This window comes from Anolis carolinensis, unplaced genomic scaffold, assembly GCF_035594765.1.
Source record: "Anolis carolinensis isolate JA03-04 unplaced genomic scaffold, rAnoCar3.1.pri scaffold_12, whole genome shotgun sequence".
Lineage (NCBI taxonomy): Eukaryota > Metazoa > Chordata > Lepidosauria > Squamata > Dactyloidae > Anolis > Anolis carolinensis.
In genome coordinates, this window is record NW_026943823.1 from 15118335 (window position 1) to 15140913 (window position 22579).

At 45.1% G+C, this 22579-nt stretch overlaps 1 protein-coding gene across 3 annotated transcripts in view; it reads left to right on the plus strand.

Moving 5' to 3' along the window:
* The window catches only part of klf8 (KLF transcription factor 8), a 52027-nt gene that overhangs the window by 2814 nt on the left and 26634 nt on the right, over positions 1-22579 (plus strand). Inside the window, exon 2 of one of the 3 annotated variants that reach the window (XM_008121645.3) lies at positions 14806-14884. The exons of 1 other annotated variant lie outside the window; for it this stretch is intronic. Coding sequence is in view for 1 of the 2 variants with exons in the window: in XM_003228110.4 (XP_003228158.2) it covers positions 22312-22359 (48 nt within the window). In the remaining variant the exon portion in view is untranslated. Of the gene's footprint in view, positions 1-14805; positions 14885-22187; positions 22360-22579 lie in introns of those variants that run through there. One more of the 3 variants, XM_003228110.4, reaches the window with a different exon arrangement.

Below are 22579 nucleotides of genomic sequence, written 5' to 3' on the forward strand. Positions count from 1 at the left end.
TGCTGACGGCCAATTCTCTCACTCCAGAAGCAACTCCAGTTGCTCCTGACACGAAAAAAAAAATCTAGTTCAGTGGTTCCCCACCTGTGGTCCATGGACCACCAGTGGTTCCCAAGAACTAAACTACGGTATGCGGGAGGATGCCTCTTGTCCTTTGCTGAATGTAACATTTGTTGGATTTAATTAGTGGTCCTTTAGATAGTGTGTAGGTTGTGTTTCTTCATCAGCTTCCCTCTGCGGTCAGTGGTTCCCTTGATGTATGGTAAGAAGTAGAACACTTTCCCACTTTCCACTCTGTATTCAGATGAATGGACCAAGGGCATCCAGGCTGCCTGTCTGCAACAGATCAGAGTTTCCCCGCCTCCCTGTCTCAGGGGCCCAAAGGCGTTGGGAACTCGGGAGGTGGAAGGTGGCCCAGATTAGCGGGCAGCAGGCTGCTCTCCCCTTCCTGGTCGTGATAAGCCTCTTGCGGCTGTGCCACTGTGACCCTGCGTGGCCTCTGAAAGGCTATAGGGCCAACCCAACCTTCCCTTTCCTTCTTCCCTTCCCTTCCCTTCCCTGCTTCTTTCTTTTCTTTTCTCTTCCGTTCTCTTCCCAGTGTCTCTGCTCCTCGTTGCCACTTGGCTTCTTTGGGGCCTTGTTAGCAAGTAGAAGCTGTTTTGTGTAATAATGACAATGATGACAATAATAATAATAATAATTATTATTATTATTAACTTGGGAAGTGTTCGACTTGTGATTTTGTGTTATGAAATCCAGCATATCTATCTTGTTTGCTGTGTCATAATAATAATAATAATAATAATAATAATAATAATAATAATAATAATAATAATAAAAAATGGAGTCTCGTTTATCCAAGCTTTGTTCATCCAACGTTCTGTATTATCCAATGCCGTCTGCCTTTTAGTAGTCAGTTTTTTTTTAGTCAATGTTTTCAATGCATTGCAATGTTTTGGTGCTGAATTCTCAAATACAGTAATGAATACATAACAATACTGTGTATTGAACTGCTTTTTCTGTAAATTTGTTGTAAAACATGATGTTTTGATGCTTAATTTGTAAAATCATAATGTAATTTAATAGGATTTTCTTTAATCCCTCCTTATTATCCAACATTTTTGCTTATCTAATGATCTGCTGACCTGTTTGTGTTGGATAAGTGAGACTCTTATTTATTTATTGTGTCAGAAGCGCCTTGAGAACATACTTCAAGTCGCTTCTGGTGTGAGAGAATTGGCTGTCTATTGAGACGTTGCCCAGGGAACTCCTGGATGTGTTACCAGAGGCTTCTCTCATGTCCCCACAAGCTAGAGCTGACAGACGGGAGCTCACCCCACCTTGCGGATTCAAGTTGCCAAGTTTCAGATCAGCAACTCAACTTTCAGGTCAGCAGTTCAGCCAGAACAAGGGTTTAACCCAGTGGTTCCCAAACTTATTTGGCCTGCCACCCCCTTTCCAGAAAAAATATGACTCAGCGCCCCCTGGAAAGGGGGGCGTGACTTAGAGGGGTGGACGTGGTTCCTGCTCAAGCGGGCGGGGCTGAGCCTCTTCCCTAGTCCAAGATGCAGGGTTGGGAGGGGAGGTGGGCGGGGCCACAAATGGGCGGCCAGGACTGGGATGGGCGGAGTTACGAGCTCTGAGGCAGGGCTGAGCTTCTATCCCTGTCCTGTGGCGCCTGCCAGGACACAGGGGGCGGGGCTAAAGGAGGGGGCGGGGTCTCTTTCCAAGTGCCTGACAGGGCTGAACTTCTATACCCCGCCCCTGTGTTCTAACAAGCGCCTCAGGGGAGGTATACAGAGGCTCAGCCCTGTCTCACGCTCTTGGGAAGAAGCCCCGCCCCCACCCCAGCCCTGTCCTTTAGTCCTAAAAGTCCTCTCAAGAGAGGTATAGAGGCTCAGCCCTGTCTCGGGCTCTTGGAAGGAGGCCCCGCCCCCTTCCCTAGCTCCGCCCTCTGTGTCCTAATAGGGGCCATCACCGCCCCCCTGGATCACTGCAGCGCAACAAGTGCCTCAGGAGAGGTATAGAGGCTCATCCCTGCCTCGGGCTTTTGGGAAGAAGCCACGCCCCTCCCCTGGCCCCGCCCCCGTGTCCTAATAGGTGCCATCACCGCCCCCTTGGATCACTGCAGTGCCCACCAGGGGGCAGTAGCGCCCACTTTGGGAATCACTGATTTAACCCATTGTGCCACTGCGGTTCAAAACAACAACAATAATGACAGATGGAGGGGTTTTTTTTCATGTCAGGAGCAACCGGAGTTGCTTCTGGTGTGAGAGAATTGGCCATCTGCAAGGACGTTGCCCAAGGGACGCCCGGATGTTTTGATGTTTTACCATCCTTTGTGGGAGGCTTCTCTCATGTCCCTGCATGGAGCTGGAGCTAATAGAGGGAGCTCATCCACGCTCTCTGGTAGCTTTCAGGTCAGCAACCCAACCTTCAAGACACAAGGCTTTTATCCCCTAGGCCATCGGAGGCTCCTACAGATGGAGGTGATTGGTTGAAATGTATAGGCCTGGTCCACGTTCACTTTCCCCCGCCCTATTGTGTGCTTGGTTTGCCTGGTTCCTTCCATGCTCTCTCCATATGATTCATTCATTTATTTTGATGGCTTGTTTTATTTATATCCCACCTTTGTGCTCAAGGAAACGCAATCCAGCTTCCTCCGTGTGTTGGAAGTTTATGGTTGTGCTTATAGTAGTTGCACAGGCCATCTCTTTGACTTGAAACACTGCACTTTATTCCTCTGCCCCAAAGCATCTTAGAATATAACATTGCATTTTAGTTCTAGTGGCCCCTCCAGGCCATCCTCTCCTCCATCCCAGTGGTCTTTTTTCTTTTTTCTTTTCTGATTCATATGTTATTTGAGTGATTATATTCCTGATTGTTTTAGTCAATTGTTATGTTTTGTTTTTGTTTTTAATTCTTATAGCGTTTTATAATGTTTTCAGTGTTTTATTGTACAATGTTTTATGCTGATTTTATATTGGAAATCGCTCTGAGTCCCTTTCGGGAGAGAGGGCGGTATACAAATAAACTTTTACTTACTTACTACTTACTTTCTTATGAAGGGTCATCAGCTGAACCAACCCGGCTTGACACCATGCAGGTGTCCTTAGGGGGACTAGCACCATCCGTGGCCCAAAAGTAGCCCAAAAGGCATCTCGTAATGACTTCCTTCCAAGAGGTACCCGACACATTGGAGCTTTCCAGTTGCATTTCCTCCTGGAAAGAGGATCTTAGGCCCCTTTTGCCAGGCCATAGACCATACCCGCTTCCCTTCTGTCCTCAGCCAGGAGAGCTCTGTTGCAAGCCTTGGCTGCTTCCCTCCTCCTCCTCCTCTTCCTCTTCCTCCTCCTCCTCCTCCTCCTCCTTCAGGGCCTCTGCGTTCCTTCCTCTGGTGCCAGGAGGCAGAGCTGTGACACAGAGCTGGAAGGTCACAGCTGTGAGCGGGGAGGGGGCCTGTGCACACGCTTGTGCACGCACACACACGCATACACACAGTGCTAAGGCTGTGAAGGGAACAAGGAGGGTCTGAAGGGCGGAGGCGCAGCTCCACCCCCTCTTTCCTCGCAATGCAAGCCAGCATTGTGTTGCTTTACAAAACTCAGATGTTTTGACCACTTAAACACTACAGATTGCACTGGTTCCACCACATTGTCCACGATGCAAGTATATGTTGTGGAATGAATGCAGTTGGACCCCCTTTCACTGTCTTGGCTCAATGCTGTGGGACCTTGGGAATTACACTATGTAACAAAATTTGAAAAATAATTCTGTTCCTTCACTTCACTTCACTCTATTTCTTAATTAGTCCCTCTCCACCAGAGTGCTCTGAGTGACTTACAATTTAAAATATCATTCCACAATATAAAAAACATTCAACATAAAAACATTCAACCTAAAAACATTCAACAGTGACTATTTGGCAAATTAGATCTGATTTACTTAAATGCACAACCAGATGGCCAAGTCTTGAGCGCTTTTACAAAAGGTCGCAACTCCGACATTGCTCTAATATATGGAGGCCATGAGTTCCACAGAATTGGAGCATAGATTGAAAAGGCTCTATGCCTTGTAGCTTCCAGGTGTACCTCCCTAGGGCCCGGTACATATAGGAGATTTTCCTGGGAGGATCGAGGTGACCACTGATGGAAGAAAGGAATAAGGCGGTCCCTAAGATATAATGGTCCTTGGCTATTTCGAGCTCTAAATGTCAGGACCAGTATCTTGTAAGAGATCCGATGTTCTATTTGGTAGCCAATGCAGTTGTTTCAGAATCTGTGTAATATGGGATCTTATAGATGATCCCGCTAGCAGCCTGGCCACCGCATTTTGGACCATTCGGATCTTCTGGGTTTTTGTCTTCGGAAGGCCGGCATATAAGGCATTACAATAATCCAACCTAGTGGTGACTGTTGCATGGATTACCGTTGCCAATGCTTCTATCGAAAGGTAGGATGCCAATTTCCTTGCCTGGCGAAGATGAAAAAAGGCCTGCTTTGAAAGTGTTTGAAAGTGTTATTTCCTGTTTAATTGGGCAGTTCTTACTTTGAAAGTATAGTAGAGTCTCACTTATCCAACATAAACGGGCCGGCAGAACCTTGGATAAGCAAATATCTTGGATAATAAGGAGGGATTAAGGAAAAGCCTATTAAACATCAAATTGGGTTATGATTTTACAAATTAAGCACCAAAACATCATGTTATACAACAAATTTGACAGAAAAAGTAGTTCAGTAAGCAGTAATGTTATGTTGTAATTACTGTATTTACGAATTTAGCACCAAAGTATCACGATATATTGAAAACATTGACTACAAAAATGGCTTGGATAATCCAGAGGCTTGGATAAGCGAGGCTTGTATAAGTGAGACTCTACTGTAGTTGTTCTATTCCAGAAACTTTGTTTTTGTGGCTGCCACAAACTATGTTGAATTTTGTTGTCAAAGGCTTTCATAGCCAGAATCACTGGGTTGCTGTGAGTTTTCCAGGTGGTCTGGCCATGTTCCAGAAGCATTCTCTCCTGACATTTCACCCACATCTCTTTTTTTTTCGTGTCAGGAGCGACTTGAGAAACTGCAAGTCGTTTCTGGAGTGAGAGAATTGGCCGTCTGCAAGGATATTGCCAAGGGGATGCCCGGATGTTTTGATGTTTTACCATCCTTGTGGGAGGCTTCTCTCATCTCCCTGCATGGAGCTGGAGCTGATAGAGGGAGCTCCTCCGCGCTCTCCCACATCTATGGCAGGCATCCTTAGAGGTTGTGAGGTCTTTTGGAAACTAGGCAATCTATGGAATATCCAGGGTACGAAAAATAACTCTTGTCTGTTTGAACCAAGTGTAAATGTTGCAATTGGCCAGTTTTATTAGCATTGAATGGCCTTGCAGCTACAAAGCCTCGGGGGATAATTTGTTGGGAGTTGTTAGCTGGCTCTGATTGTTTTCTGTCTGGGATTCCCATGTTTTTTAGTGTTGCTCTTTATTTACTGTCCTGATTCTAGAGGTTTTTTTTAATACTGGTAGCCTCCCAACAAAGAATTCCCCGAGGCAGGAAGCAGCAAGCTTTGAAGCTGCAAGGCTATTCAATGCTAATCAAGTTGACCAATTGCAACATTCACACTTGCCTCCAACAGACAAAGAGTTCCTTCTCCCACCCTGGACATTTCACAGATATATAATCCCCACTTGCCTAAATTCCAACAGATGTCACAACCTCTGATGACAACTGCCATAGATGTGGGTGAAATGTCAGGAGAGAATGGTTCTGGAACATGACCATACAGCATGAAAAACTCACAGCAACCCTATGTTGAATTTCTATAGCATTTCCCTGCTATAAAACCATCAGGGGCTGGAGACTTAAGAGAGTCAAACAAGGGTCCGGAGCCATGTTTAGCCCACACATTTTGGGTGCAGGCTTTCCCGGGAGACAGGTCATATCTTATTAAGATTATAAACTTATGCAAAGATTACAAATTTGGCCTGGAGATCTGGTTTTACATTCTGGTTTCACTGGGATGAACTGGTGAGAAGGGACCGCAGGACCAGTCTCCTGGCAAATGCACGGCATGAAATATTCATGGTTGGAAAGGGATCTGGTGGCAAGATAAGGCTTGTCAAGAGCGGAATGAAAGCACTCTTTCGTTGCTTCTGGTATGATGTGCCCCAAATAATTCTGTCCCAGGACTGGTTAGACGTCCACATTTCCTTATGCAAAATGGCTTTTTTGATATTGAAGTGTGCAAGTGGCCTCCTATGACTTGCATTCTGACGCAGCTATATGTTGATCTTTCTACCCTTTGTTTTGGTGTATGTGTTTGAATGTAAGATACTTTGAGACTCCTCGTGGAGAGCAAAAGTAGGGTATAAATAAAAATCATAATAATCACATAATGATGATAATAATAATAATACATCACACAGTCCTAGACATTTGGGAAGTGTTTGACTTGTGATTTTGTGATACGAAATCCAGCATATCTATCTTGTTTGCTGTGTCATACAATTATTATTATTATTATTATTATTATTATTATTATTATTATTATTATTTATAATTAATAATAGGTAAAGGTAAAGGTTTTCCCCTGACGTTAAGTCCAGTCGTGACTGACTCTGGGGGTTGGTGCTCATCTCCATTTCTAAGCCGAAGAGCCAGCATTGTCCGTAGACACCTCCAAGGTCATGTGGCCATTGGCATGACTGCATGGAGTGCCGTTACCTTCCCGCCGGGGCAGTACCTATTGATCTACTCACATTGGCATGTTTTCGAACTGCTGGGTTGGCAGAAGCTGGAGCAAACAGTGGGAGCTCACTCTGCTCCCGGGATTTGAACTTGGGACCTTTTGGTCTGCAAGTTCAGCAGCTCAGCGCTTTAACACACTGCGCCACCAACAGGGGCCCTAATTAATAATATATATATAAAATGATAAAGTTGTTTGCGCAGTGACTATAACAACAAAACTAAACATCCCAGAAATACGAAATTTGGCAACACAATGCAAAAGGCTTGCCTCCAGGTTACAACAACACAACCACACGACAAAACCACAATCCAGACCCACAAAACTCACAACAATGCATCATGCGATAACAACACAACTAAACGCCCCAGAAATACAAAACTTGGCAACACAACGCAAAAGCCTTGCCTCCCAGTTGTAACAACACAACCACACCACAAAACCACACTGGACCCACAAAACTTACAACAACGCATCATGACTATAACAATACAACTAAACGCCCCAGAAATACAAAACTTAGCACACAACTAAATGCCCCAGAAATACAAAACTTGGCAACACAACACAAAAGCCTTGCCTCTCAGTTGTAACAACACAACCACACCACAAAACCACAATCTGGACCCACAAAACTCACAACAACGCATTGTGACGATAACAAATACAAAATTTGACAACACAACTCATCCACCTCCCCAATCCCTACATTCACACTTGGCCTCCAAAAAAACAATTACAATAATATCAATGACAACAACAACAACAATAAGAATCAACACCATCACAGGCAAGAAACAGCCAGGCACTGAGGCTGAGAGGCCAGTCAGTGCTACACTGGGCCTCCAAAAAACAATACAGCAGCATCTAACTTATCCAACCTTCATGACCACTACAACAACAATAATAATAAACAGCTACACAGGCAAAACAAAAAAAAGACTATTGTACCACAATAAAAATATAAACCGCACTCAGCAGAATCAGACATTACAACTAACAACAAACCAAAGACAACAGGGATCTCAAGCAATTATCAATCAACACAAAAATTGAAGAAGGTAACAGACTTCAAATACTACTACTAATGTGAGTATAAAGAAGGTGGAGGTCACAGCATCAATACAACCTAATGTAGACTGACCAACACCACCAGACTAAGCCACAGCAACGCGTGGCTGGGCACAGCTAGTAATATATATAATTATAATATATAATATATAATATTATAATTAATAATAACAGCCAGCAGAGTGTCTGCTGTGGACTCATCTTGTTGTGTTTCAAATAATAATAATAAGAATTTTATTACCCAAGTTGGGATACAGCATCATTAAAACAAGAGATAAAACATTATTAAAAGACATACAACAAGATACACAGAGTTAAAATAAAAGTTAATGGGCCTCCAAGGTCATTTGGCTGGCATGACTACATGGAGCACTGTTATCTTCCCGCCGGAGTAGTATCTATTGATCTACTCACATTTGCATATTTGTGAACTGCTAGGTTGGCAGAATTTGGGGCTAACAGTGGGAGCTCACCCCACTCTCCGGATGTGAACTGCCGACTTTTCGGTCAGCAAGTTCAGCAGCTCAGCGGTTTAACCCGCTGTGCCCTCATGGGCTCCATATATAGAGATATACATATAATATAATTATAGCCCTTAGAGCAGATAATCTTTTCACTATATTTTAATATGGTTACTGTTCAATGTTTTTAACAGAACCATTTCAGTTTGCGAACTTTTGTATCCAGCAAGTTTTGTTTTTTATTGTAATTCAGAAACATTTCATTTGTTTATAAATGTCTGTATCCCTCATGTTTTGTTCCCGATTGTAATTTAGTATTTTTAACAGAACTGTGTCATTGGCTTTCAAATAGTTGTAGCCAGTTACTTTTGCTTTGAATTTGATGTCAGCGACCACAAGAAAAGTTTGATCTAAATTGCAATAAATCAGTCGGCCAGCTCATACTTCATTCCCACCAGAGCCTTGCGAAAGGCGAACAGGAGCAGTTTGTGTGTCTACAAGGGCTGAAGATGGCTAGAGCTGGACGAATGGACAGGGCAGGGATCTTGTTTCAAATGTTCCAGGGAACTGGATCTGGGCCCAGCCAACTGGGGTCACTGGCGTTGCGGAAAAATAGTGGCCAGAGTTTCTCCATTGGAAGTGTTATTATTTTTATTATTGTTGTTGTTGTTATTAGTTTTATTATTATTTTATTATGACACAGCAAACAAGATAGATATGCTGGATTTCGTATCACAAAATCACAAGTTGAACACTTCCCAAGCGTTTAGGACTGTGTGATGTATTTTCGGATTATGCGCGCAGATCCCAGTAGGGTGGCCTTTTGCAGTTGGCAGATCGTAATTTTGTCAATGTCTATTGTTTCCAAATGCTGGCTGAGATCTTTTGGGACAGCATCCAGTGTGCCCATCACCACCGGGACCACCTGTACTGGTTTCTGCCAGAGTCTTTGAAGTTCAATCTTGAGGTCCTGATAGTGGCTGAGTTTTTCCGGTTGTTTTTCATCAATTCGACTGTCACCTGGGATGGCAACATCAATGATCCAAACCTTTTTCTTTTCCACAACTGTGATGTCTGGTGTGTTGTGTTCCAGAATTTTGTCAGTCTGATTTGGAAGTCCCACAGTATCTTTGCGTCCTAATTCTCCAATACTTTTTCAGGTTTGTGATCCCACCAGTTCTTTGCTGCTGGGAGGTGGTACTTGAGGCATAAGTTCCAATAAATCATTTGGGCCACATAGTTGTGCCTCTGTTTGTAGTCTGTCTGTGCGATTTTCTTACAGCAGCTGAGGATATGATCAATGGTTTCATCGGTTTCCTTGCACAGTCTGCATTTTGGGTCATCAGCTGATTTTTCGATCTTGGTCTTAATTGCCTTTGTTCTGATGTCTTGCTCCTGGGCTGCAAGGATCAGGCCTTCTGTCTCCTTCTTCAGGGTCCCATTCGTGAGCCAGAGCCAGGTCTTCTCCTTGTCAGCTTTTCCTTCAATTTTGTCAAGGAACTTTCCATGTAATGTTTTGTTATGCCAGCTGTCAGTTCTAGTTTGTAGTGCGGTTTTCTTGTACTGGTTTTTTGTCTTTTGTGCTTTGAGGAGTTTCTGATTTTTGACTTCAATCAAAGCAGGTTATTATTATTGTTGTGTGTCCCTTTTATCTCCTTCTTCTTCTCCTCTCCTCTTGTGCCGTTTCCTATCTCTCTGCCCACGGATGGCACTGGTTCTGCAAGCAAGGCTTGGCATGCAAGGGAGGAGCAGGAGGAGCCACCCCTGCAGCTCCGTGTTCTTCCACTTTTGGCACAAGCTGGCGGCTCCAAGGTGAAGTGGAGGTTGCAAGGAGGTGGACGGGGGCCACACCTGTCTCCTTGCGCTCCCCTTTGCTTTGCCTGGGGTTGCTCCTGACTCCCCTCCTTGTCGATTCTCCTCCTTATTGAGCAGGAGGGGCTCTGGGTGCTCCCTCCGCTTGGACGCTGGCCTTTGGGTGCGGCCCCCGCCTGCTTCCTCTCCTCCCTTGGCCTGGCTTCGGAAAACCGAGCTACGAAGCCTCCCTTTCGGGCATCTTAAAAAGAATCGCAGAATCATACAGTAGGAAGAGAACCCATGGGCCATCTAGTCCAACCCCCTTTTTCGGCCAGGCAGGAAAAGCACACTCAAAGCCCTCAGATCGATGGATATGTAGCCTCAATAATAATAGCAATAATAATAATGATGATATAGTTGGAAGAGACTGCATGGGCCACCCAGTCCAATCTTCTTCTGCCTTCGTGCATGAAAAGCACACTCAAAGTACCCCAACAGATGGCCTTCCAGCCTTTGCTGAAAAGCCTCCTACGTAAGAAGGAGCATCCATTGAACACTCAGGCAGAGAGTTCCCCTGCTGAACAGCTCTTCTTCTTACAAACAGATGTGTTCAAGTGGAATCTCCTTTGTCATTTGAACTTATGGCTGCTAGAAGACAAATCTGCTCCTTCTTCCTTATGACAGCCTTTCAGATATTTAAACACAGCTCTCCGATGTCTCCTTCTCTCAGCCTTCTCTACTGGAGGCTAAACAGACCCACTTTTTGAAGCTGTTCTTCTGAGGGATTATTCATAGTCTCCAGATGTTTGACCCTCTTCTGAACACCTTCCAGCTTAGTCACTACCCTGTTTCCCCTAAAATAAGACATCCCCAGAAAATAAGACCTAGTAGAGGTTTTTCTGAATTACTAAATATAAGGCCTCCCCCAAAAGTAAGACCTAGCAAAGTTTTTGTTTGGAAGCATGCCCGCCGAACAGAACACCAGAGCATGCAGAATCGGTAAATGTAAGTACCATAGATTGTTGTACATGGAAATAATGGTAGTAACAAGAAATTTTTGATAAGATTCACAGTTTATCTGGTTATGCTGGTTTGTGATGACAACTACTGTACAGTACATAATAAATGTTCAATTTTTTTGTTCAACAATAAATGTGAATTCTTCTTCATGGAAAAATAAGACATCCACTGAAAATAAGACCTAGTGCATCTTTGGGAGCAAAAATTAATATAAGACACTGTCTTATTTTCGGGGAAACACGGTATCTCTCTTAAATTGTGGGGCCCAGAATTGGACACAGTATTCCAGATGAGATCTGATAGAGGGGTACCATGACTTCCCTTGGCTTTCTTGTCGTGCATTAAGCTGGATGGCCATCTGTCAGGAGTGCTTGGATTGTGTCTACCTGCCTGGCAGGACTGGGAGGCCTCTTCCAGAGGGTCCCTTCCAAGACTAGGCTTCTGTGTTTGTGGTCCTCCAAGCTGTCTTGGAAGTCTACACCGGCCATTTGATGCAGTTTCAAACCGGTAAGGACGAAAGTGGTTTTGCCGTGCACATGATTGCATGGGAAACTGTGGAAGGCTTGGATGGTGATGGCACAAACCATGGGCCTTATCTGTAGTGGCCCCCCGGCTCTGGAACGCGCTCCCCAGGGAAATTAGGCAAGCTTCCACTCTGGAAGTCTTCAGGAAGAGTCTGAAAACATGGCTCTTCATTCAGGCTTTTCAATAAGTACTGCCTATTTGCAATGATAAACTTCCCATACTAGTCTCAGGGTTCACCCCCCTTTTAAAGGTTTCTCCCCCCATGATCTTATAGCACTTTAACTTCCACCATGTTTACAAGTCTTACTTAGTGAACTTTTGCCCAGTCCATTTTTATGACTCTATTGCTGTATTTTAACCTGTGTTTTATTAATGGTTGTCATTTTATTTATGTCTTTTTAAATTTTTATTTGCGTTGTTGTTCAGTTCCTGATGTTATTGTACTTTTGTTCTGCATTTGTAAGCCGCCCCGAGTCCCCACGGGGAGATGGAGGCGGGGTACAAGAATAAAATTATTATTTTATTGTATGACACATCAAACAAGATAGACATGCTTAATAATAATAATAATTAATAAATAAAACCAGTGCAGGTGGTCCCGGTGGTGATGGGCACATTGGGTGCCGTGCCAAAAGATCTCAGCCAGCATTTGGAAACCATAGACATTGACAAAATCACGATCTGCCAACTGCAAAAGGCCACCCTGCTGGGATCTGCACGCATCATCCGAAAATTCATCACACAGTCCTAGACACTTGGGAAGTGTTCGACTTGTGATTTTGTGATACGAAATCCAGCATATCTATCTTGTTTGCTGTGTCATAAATAATAATAATAATAATAATAATAATAATAATAATAATAATAATAATAATAGTAATAATAATAATAATTATGTAGTGCAAGTTTTGATGGGGATTTGTTGTCTGGACGAAGTGGGGATGGGGCACGGGATATCAAAACAAAACATTCCTGAGTCTGCCTTCCTTCCTTCCACTTTTTTACCTTTGTGGCAGAAAAGTAGTCTTGACTGGCTATTTTTTTGGGTGGGGGGGGGGGGCACAACTAAAAAGCAGTGCAGCAGGGCACTCCCAAGCCAATTTTTACAGGGAGAGGCGGATTCTTAAAATATCCTCTAGGCGTGCCTGCCTCACCTTCTTCCTGCAAGTCATGGAGGGGGAGGCGGCTCTTTATTTGCTGCCGGCCTCCCCAGATGTTTGCATTGCATCTGGATGTGTGGCCCCTCCAGCAACAGAGTGGACCTGATGGAAGGGATCGGGCCTGGTACCATCTCCAGGTGCAAGTGGTTTCCACAGCAACGGAGCAAACCCCCCTTTTGCCTTTGGCATCTCTGCTCTTGCTTGACAGCATCTCTTTGCAGAGGAGGGCGAGGCAGACAGAGCTGGGAGGAAATTCCTGCTGGAGGTGTGGACGCAGAAGTGCTTGGTGTGCACTCCCTTCCCCTTCTCCTTGCCTGGCGTGGCCCAGCCCTCCTCCAGCTGCCAAAGCCTTTTGCAAAGCAAAGACCCATGGAAAGCTAGCAAAAGGGTGTGAGGCTGGGAGGGGGACCCCAGCACTGCAAGCTTGGTGCCCCTGAGCTGTCCCATCACTCTTGACTCAGACCCAAACCCCAAGCTGAACACCAGCCAACTTCTCATTGAAATACTGCCAAGATGATGTTGGTTAAAATTGTTCTTCATATATGTTGTATTATGGGGTCCCTGGTGGTACAGTGTGTTAAAGCACAGAGCTGCTGAACTTGCAGACCAAAAGGTCCCAGGTTCAAATCCCGGGGCGGAATGAGCACCCGCTGTTAGCTCCAGCTTCTGCCAACCCAGCAGTTCGAAAACATGCCAATGTGAGTAGATCAATAGGTACTGCCCCGGCGGGAAGGTAACGGCACTCCATGCAGTCATGCCAATGGCCACATGACCTTGGAGGTGTCTACGGACAATGCTGGCTCTTCGGCTTAGAAATGGAGATGAGCACCAACCCCCAGAGTCAGACATGACTGGATTTAACGTCCGGGGAAACCTTTACCTTTACCTTATATGTTGTATTGTTCTTTCATTTTTTTTGAACTACAAATAAGATATGTGCAGTGTGCACAGGAATCCGTCCATGTTTTTTTCAAACTATAGTCCAGCCACCCAACAGTCTCAGGGACCGTGAACCGGCCCTCAGCTTAAAAGGTTTGAGGAGCCCCAGTTTAAGTGCTTGTCCACATGTAGGTAAAGGTTTCCTCTTGACATTAAGTCTAGTCGAGTCCAACTCTGGCGAGTGGTGCTCATCTCTGTTTCTAAGCCAAAGAGCCAGTGTTGTCCATAGATGTCTCCTAGGTCATGTGGCTGGCATGACTGCATGGAGTGCCATTACCTTTCCACCGGAGCAGTACCTATTGATCTACTCACATTTGCGTGTTTTCAAACTGCTAGGTTGGCAGAAGCTGGGGCTAACAGTGGGAGCTCACTCTGCTCGCTGGATTTGAACTGCTAACATTTTGGTCAGCAAGTTCAGCAGCTCCCTGGTCATGCCAAAGGGTTCATGCCAACCTTGGAAGTTTTCACCCACTTGGTGAATACAGCAGGAAGCCACAATTAACCTGCTTTGAGTCTCATTTCTGGAAACAAAAATCAGCGTATAAATAATAGTACAACAACAATTCTTTATTGATTAGTCACTTATGACCATATCAAAACATGTAAAACATACAATACATACACACTTACACATACATACAATAAAACCATGTAAAGATACAAAACATCCCGACCTGCGGCCTAATAACCCGCTCCTAGACAAATACAGAGTAAAAAGGTTAAAATTAGTAATTTCCTAAGGAAAGGTTTGAACAAGGACAGGGGTAAGTAAAACAAGTGTCTTGTCCGTAGTAAATTTTAAGTTTAGATTTTGTTAGTGGCAATAATGTATCAGCTCTCAGCTTCCATCTTCTCATGAATGGAAAAACATGCAAATGTGAGTAGATCAATAGGTACCGCTCCGGCGGGAAGGTAACAGCGTTCCATGCAGCCATACCAGCCACATGACGTTGGAGTAATAGTAATATAATAATAACAACAACTACAACTACAACTACAACAACAACCCACCGCTCTGAGTCTCCTTTCTGGAGAGAAAAAGGGGGGTATTATTATTATTATTAATAACCCTGCTCCCCTTTTTCTCCTTTCAGATGGGGTCCCAGAGGCTGCATGAGGGGGAGTGAGTGTCCCAGCGCTTCTCATCCACATCGGTAGAGTAAAGACAGGCCGGTGAGTTGTAGAGTTCCCTTGTTATGGATGGGAGCAGTGAGGCACGCAATGGGACTCTTGGCCCAAGTTTGGAAACGTTTCCTTTGTGGACCCCTTTAAACTCCCAGAATCCCCCAGGTTTGGCAAAAGCTGAGACATTTTTCTATCTTATGTCCCTGTTCCCCGTGGTTGTATTCTTATCCTTTTCTCACCCCAAGTTTTAACTAAGTGTCTCATGCGGCCCGCCCTGTTTTTTTTTTTTTTTTGTCTTGCACTGTACATGATTATTTATTGTATTGTTTAATTGTATTATGATATGTTGTTTTTATATTTTGCTATATTGTACTGTTCTGGGCATGGCCCCATGTAAGCCACCCCGAGTCCCCGTTGGGGAGATGGTGGCGGGGTATAAATAAAGTTTTATTATTATTATTATTATTATTATTATTATTATTATTATTATTATTATTATTATTATAAAGGGGCTGAAGGGCAGGAAGTTCAGCTGGGATTTGGGTTCCCAGCAGCCGAAGAGCACTACAATTCCCTTTTGCCTCTTCAGTGGTAGGTGGATGATCATGATTGCCCTTGCAGGGCACTTTGTTCCTGCTCAGAGGCCACTTGCCACTGCACGCCAGGTTGACTTGGAAATCAATGCCCAGGAATGAAACAGGCTCAAGTTAAAAGGTGTTTTTGCTGCATGTGTCCAAGCCATGCGCGTCAAAGTTGAATCATAGTGCTATAACTATGCAAAGTGAAAGAACCCCATTAACCACCATTGGTGCAGAGAGGTATATTGTTTGAAATAGAAGCATTGAAGTCACCTTTATTTATTTATTTATTTAGAGTATTTGTATTCCGCCCTTCTCACCCCAAAGGGAACTCAGGGCGGATCACATTATGTACATATAGGGCAAACATTCAATGCCCATAAACACATTGAACCGAGACAGAAACAACAGACAGACAGACACAGAGGCAATTTAACCTTCTCCTGAGGGGATGTTCGATTCTGGCCACAGGGGAGAGCAGCTGATTCATCATCCACTCTGATGGTACTTCCTCACTTCCTCATTCCAACGTTGTAAATTAGTTAAACTTGCCTCCCCACTTTTATAAGTGGTACCTTATTTCCTACTTGATAGATGCAACTATCTTTCGGGTTGCTAGGTCAGCAATGAGCAGGGGCTATATTTTCGGGCTGACCTCGAACTCATGACCTCATGGTCAGAGTGATTTATTGCAGCTGCTCAACAGCCTGCGCCACAGCCCGGCCCCTTTAAAGTCCAATCAATGGCTGAGACCTAGCATCTAGCTCTAGTTCTGGTGTTTTGTGACAAAGAATTCTGTGTAAGTCAAAAGCTTGCATCCATTAAAAGAGGTATCTCAGTGGAAACGCTGCTTCCCTTCTCCTGCCTTCTTGCTGCATGGGGCCAATGCGGTTCTGCCTGCAAAGCCCATTTCTACACAGGAAGCACACTCTCCAAGGCTTTGCAGGAAGGGCTTGTTTCATTCAGAGAGACCCCCTTTGCCTTCTCTCCTTGGAAGGGACAAAAAGGAAGAGGCATCTCTTGGGAAAGTTTCAGTTTCAGATTGCAGTGTCTCAGAGGTCTCTCAAACCAAACTGGGCTGTTTTGAGGATTCAGGGCAATTGAGGGGGAAGCTTCAGTTTGGTTGTTTTGAATGTACTTGGATGAGGTTCTCCTTTTCAGAAGGCTTCCCAAGCGGTTGCATAACTCTTAACTGCCCTGGTTTGTCAGGAACAGCTCCAACGAAACCTTTGCTGCCCCACTTCTTTAGCCACTTTGAAAATCTCCCAGTTTCTTTCGCCGCTTTCCCGCCTTTGTCCTCAGCTTGTTTTAGTTGCTACAAACTGAGTTTATGGCACAGAAGTCTTTGCACTCAGTTAACCTTCTCTGGGGTTTTTGAAACAGAGGCCAGATGTCCACCTGTTGGGTTTGGATGGTTTGGATGGAAGGTTTGGAAGGGGGATGGATTGGATGCCCCTTTGGTGCCCCTCCCAGCTCTAGGATTCAAGAGTGTGGCGGAGTCTCCTTCTTTGGAGGACTGGATGGCCATCTCTCAGGAGGGCTTGGCTCCTGTCTTTCTACATAACAGAAGAGGGTTGGACTGGATGAGCCTTGGGGTCTCATCCATTTCTATGATTCTTTGGGTAGGAGGATCGGACATCTTGTAATAATAATAATAATAATAATAATAATAATAATAATAATAATAATAATAATAACAATAATAATAATAATAAGTTTATTTATATTCCGCCTCCATCTCCCCCGAAGGGGACTCGGGGTGGCTCACAGCAAAATCAGATACAAAACAATGATAAAATAAAATATGAAACATCAAAGAACAATAATAAAAACCAATAATAATATATACACAGCAGCCGAAAAAACACAACACGGTATTAAAACATCGAATGAAAAACAATGGGGTTGCAATAGCGGATAAGCAAGGTGCACATTATGAGTTACAAATTTTAAATAGATAAAGTGCAATAGATTCATTTAAGATCACATCGGGTAGGGAGGAGCCCTGAATTAATATCAAGTAATCTTCCGCTTCCCGGTAGATTGAGGCAAAGCAAACTGCTGCAGCCTCTTTTACTTTGTGCATCTTTTGCTATTAGTGCCTTTGGCCAACTGGAGCAGACTTGAATACTGTTTAGAACAGGCTTGGGTGCTGAAGTCCTTCGAATGGAAAATCCTCCCTCTTTTCAAAGAGGAGCAGGAGATTCAGCCCCAAGGGCAGGGCACCCATCCTGGGTGGGGGCTGAGGACTCACCCATGTGTCAGTAGCCCCTTCAAAGGGATCTTGAGGCTAACAACTCCCATCAGCCTTGGCCACAAGGCCCCAGAGGGAAGGATGATAGGCGTTGGAGGCCAAAACCAGGAGCCTCCAAAGCATTGTCTTGAGGTCAGGCAGGCCAGGAGGGTGCTGTGGCCCTTGCCCCCCACCCAGGCCTCCCACCCATGACCTGTGACCTCCTTCTCATTGTCCTGTCACTCAGCCCAAGAGTCCCTCCCCTTTCCTGCCAGCCCTCTCCTCCCCTTCAATGCGGGACCCCGTGACCCACCCAGATGCAAAGAAAACCTCCAAAGGGGCTTCTGCTGTGGGTTGTTTATGGGGCGGCGCAGAATGAGAGCATTGGGTGACAGGAAAAAAGAAGGCTTCTTCTTTGGAGGCTTTTAAACAGGATGGCCATCTGTCAGGAGGGATTTGATTGTGGTTTTCCTCCCTGGCGGAAAGGAGTGGGTTGGACTAGATGGCCCTCTTTGGGGTCTCTTCCAAATCTGTGATACTGCCTATCACTGAAGCTGGGTGGCCATCTTCTATGGATTCTATATCTGTCAGTGTGTTGTCTTTACGGCTGGATGGCCATCTGTCAGGAGGGATCAGATTGTGTCTTCCTCTATGGCAGAAGGGGGTTAGACTGGATGGTCTTCTTTGGGGTCTCTTCCAATGCTATGATTGTATGATTCATAAGAACCCCACCCCCAACCCAAAGAAAAGCCTTGGCTGCAAGGCAAGGGAACAGGGTCAGAGAGATGGGGCCCTTTAAGAGCCTCATTTTCAGCAATGATCCACGGCTGAATTTAGTCCTAGTCCAGCACAGAACAACCTCTCCAAGTGCTGAGTGTTGATCCTGCAGCGGTGCCCATGAAACTGGCATCCAACCTGTACTGGGAATGATGGATGATGATGATGATGATGATGATGATGATGATGATGATGATGATGATGACACTATGTAATACGATTTTGGTTCTGCTGCTGCTGCTCAGTTGTTTATGGTAGTTGTCTCCGACTCTTCGTGACCTCATGGACCAGTCCACGCCAGAGCTCCCTGTCGGCCGTCACCGCCCCCAATTCCTTCAAGGTCAAGCCAGTCACTTCAAGGATACCGTCCATCCATCTTGCCCTTGGTCGCCCTCTCTTCCTTTTTCCTTCCGTTTTCCCCAGCATCATGATCCTTTCCAAGCTTTCCTGTCTTCTCATGATGTAGCCAAAATACTTCAGCTTTGCCTCTAATATCCTTCCCTCCAGCGAGCAGTCAGGCATTATTTCCTGGAGGATGGACTGGTTGGATCTTCTTGCGGTCCAAGGCACTCTCAGGATTTTCCAGTGTCTCAACAGACAACCGTCTTACCTTCTTGGTTTTCTTTTTCTTTGGGACATACTTTGTTGCTGCCTCCTGAACAATGTTGTGGACTTCTGTCCATAGTTCTTCTGGAACTCTTTTTATTAAATCTAGTCCGTGAAATCTATTCTCCACCTCCACTGCATATCCACTGGGAATATTTGTGAGATCATATCTAATTGATCTGTGTATATTCCCCATTCTCTTTAGTCTGATTCTAAATTTTGTAATAAGAAGTTCGTGATCTGAACTACAGTCAGCTCCAGGTCTTGTTTTCACCGACTGGATGGATGTCTGCTACCTTTGGCTGCAGAGGATGTAGTCAATCTGATTTCGGTGTTGACCATCTGGTGATTTTGGTGTCAGAGTAATTTGCAGCGCAGCAGTAGATGGAGTCAGTGGAACGCAGAACGAAGAGACATCAGAGACGGCGGTAAAACTATATACAAAGTTTTACTGTACAAGACAAACAGACTTGCAGACAATGGACACAGGACTCTCACTCTAGGCAAACAGAACAGAACAGAACTGATGCAATCAGTAATGCATACACACTTGTGTCTGGACACTCCCCAGCTCCAGCCACACATCAAGGTCATCACAGCTTCTTAGCAATTAACTCTTTACAGACTATAGCACACCCTGGATGATGCAATCAGTATGCAATACAAACCAAGACACAAATTGCATTTAAATACTATCAATACACAAATCCCACATTAACAATTCCCCCTCTTTAAATGTAATTTTGTCTTCTTAAATATATACATCACCTAAGCACATATGAATCAACTTATTATACATTCATTACATTCAATTGTTTTCTTAATTCTACATGTTTGTGGATTGGCAAAGGCTTTGTCAGAATATCTGCCACATTGAACTCGGTAGGACAATATTGTAACTTCACCATATTGTCATCAATCATTTGCTTTACTATATGATATCTAACCCCTATATACTTCAGTTTCTGTCATGGCGATACAAGCTTGTGAATCGTCTTTGATTACAATAGGAGTTTTACATGGTTCCTGGGTTATAAATGTCATTTCCTAATTGGTTCTATCATAAAAAGATGGAAAAAATTTACTAAACTGCAAAAACTTTTTGGGGCCAAAAAAGCTTCCTTGAAGCATCCAGGCTGAGATACTGCAAAGGGGAAGAGACATAAATAAAGAGAGAAGGATTAGACAAGGACAATGGGTCATTCCACCCAAAGCTAAGCCCAAGGGAGGAGGAGAGCAAAGCTCCCAAAGCAGGACAAAGTCTCTCCCTCCCCTCCCACCTGTCACCAGGCCACTCTGGCCGGAGGAGGAGTCCCCGCCCCGTCAGGCGCCAATCAGAACAAGGGCGGCCCCACCCCTTGCGCCCCAGGAAAGAAGCAAAGAAGGAAGGGCCTCCTCCCCTGAATGGGAGCAGGGCACATTCCTCTCCCTGCCCTCAAAGCCACCCCACCCAGCGAGAGGCCCAGGAAGCGAGGAACACAACAGCAACTGGGGGGAATCAGGGCACCCCGGACCCTAAATCAAGGTGGAAATGACAGCCGAGGGGCCCTTAGAGGCCACTTAGTCCAACCCCCCTCCTTTCCAACAGCAGTCTTGCTTAACCTGAGACTCAATGAACATTTCCACAGCTAGAGAAAGCAGGCTACATGTGGATAAACACCTAAACCAGGGCTCCTCAAACCTTTTAAGCCCAGCGCTGGTTCACGGACCTGGAGAATGTTGGACAGCCAGACTGTGGCTTGAAAAAAACATGCATGGATTCTTGTGCACACTGCATGTACAGTAGAGTCTCACTTATCCAACACTCGCTTATCCAATGTTCTGGATAATCCAAGCCATTTTTGTAGTCAATGTTTTTAATATATCATGATATTTTGGTGCTAAATTCGTAAATACAGTAATTACTGCATAGCATTACTGTGTATTGAACTACTTTTTCTTTAAAAATTGTTGTATAACATGATGTTTTGGTGCTTAATTTGTAAAATCATAACCTAATTTGGTGTTTAATAGGCTTTTTCTTAATCTCTCCTTATTATCCAACATATTCGCTTATCCAACATTCTGCCGGCCCGTTTACGTTGGATAAGCGAGACTCTATCTTATTTGTACTGCAAAAAATATGAAAGAACAATACAATGTTTAAAATGAGGAATAGTTTTAACTAACAGCAACTTAGCAGTATTTCAATGGGACGTGTGGTAGCCTGCTTTTGGCTAGAGAGAGTCATGTTAGAGTTGTTGTGGTTGTTGTTGTTGTGTGCCTTGAAGTTGTTCCAGACTCAGGGAACCCTAAGTCTAAGGTTTAAGGCAGGGGGTGTGGTCGACCAGTGTGGGTCGGTGATCTTGGAGGGCCACATCCAGACCAAGGGCCTTAGTTTGGGGTCGGGACCCCTGATCTAAACCTTAGAAAGACTTAGGGGATCCCTCGTTGTCCAAGTATGATGGCCCTCCAAGTGTAGTGTCTTGGCGGTGAGTACGTAGATGACTGTGGAGTCCTATTCTTGACCCGCATATTCTTCCACAGTGAGGACATCAATTTCCAGGTGGAAGATGGTCCCAGTCAGGGTTAGCTTAATGCGCCTTCCCCTTGGCATGTTTCTCCCCTTCTCCCTCCATTCGTGCCTCTTCGAATTCCACAGCACTGCTGGTCACAGGGTGTGACAAGAGTCCTTTGTCAGTTGGAAGCCAGCATTAATGTTGCAGTTAATCACCCTAATTAGCATTGGAAAGGTTTTCTCTTGCCTGGGGGGCATCCTTTGTTCAGAGTCATTAGCCGTCCCTGGGGCTCCTCTGCCCTCAGAGTGTTGCTTCCCATTTACTGTTCTGATTTTTGAGAACAGTAGGAAGAACTTCCTGACGGTCAAAGCTGTTTGGCAGTGGCTGGATGACCATCTGTCAGGAGGGCTTTGCTTGTGTCTTCCCTCCTAGTCACTCAACTTCTAGCATTTCATGAACTTTGAATGTGAATAGGAGTTGGAGAGGGGTGGGGGGGACTCAGATCTACCTAGCAGGGTCCAATTCCCCTCCCCCCCCCCCCCCCAATCCTCTTTGGGTGATCTGTTTTCCACCCGGCAGGAGGGGGCGTGGCCACGGGCGTGGCCTCCTCCCCTCCCTAGGGCAGGACTGGACAGTGGGCGTTTCCCCAGCGAGGCCACGCCCCCTCCCGCCCAACAGCAGCAAAAGCAGCCAGGAAGGCAGCACTGCTGTCTGCTCTTCCTCTTCCCTTTCTTTCCTTCCTTCTTGAAGACCTCCTACCCACCCAGGACCCCATCCATCGGGATGATCCTCCCCACGGAAGGAAAGAGCGCCCTTCCAGGAGCCTGGCCGGTGAGCAGCAACAAGGGAGGGAGGAAAGGAGGCTGGGGATGATGGGGATGACACTTTTTGAATGGCCATCTGTCAGAGGTCCTTTGATTGTGCCTTTCCTGCATGGCAGAATGGGGTTGGGCTGGATGACCCCTGGGGTCTCTTCCAACTAGGATTCTACGATTCCATGACAGTCCGAATGGCCATCTGTGAGGAGGGTTTTGATGGTGCCGTTTCTGGC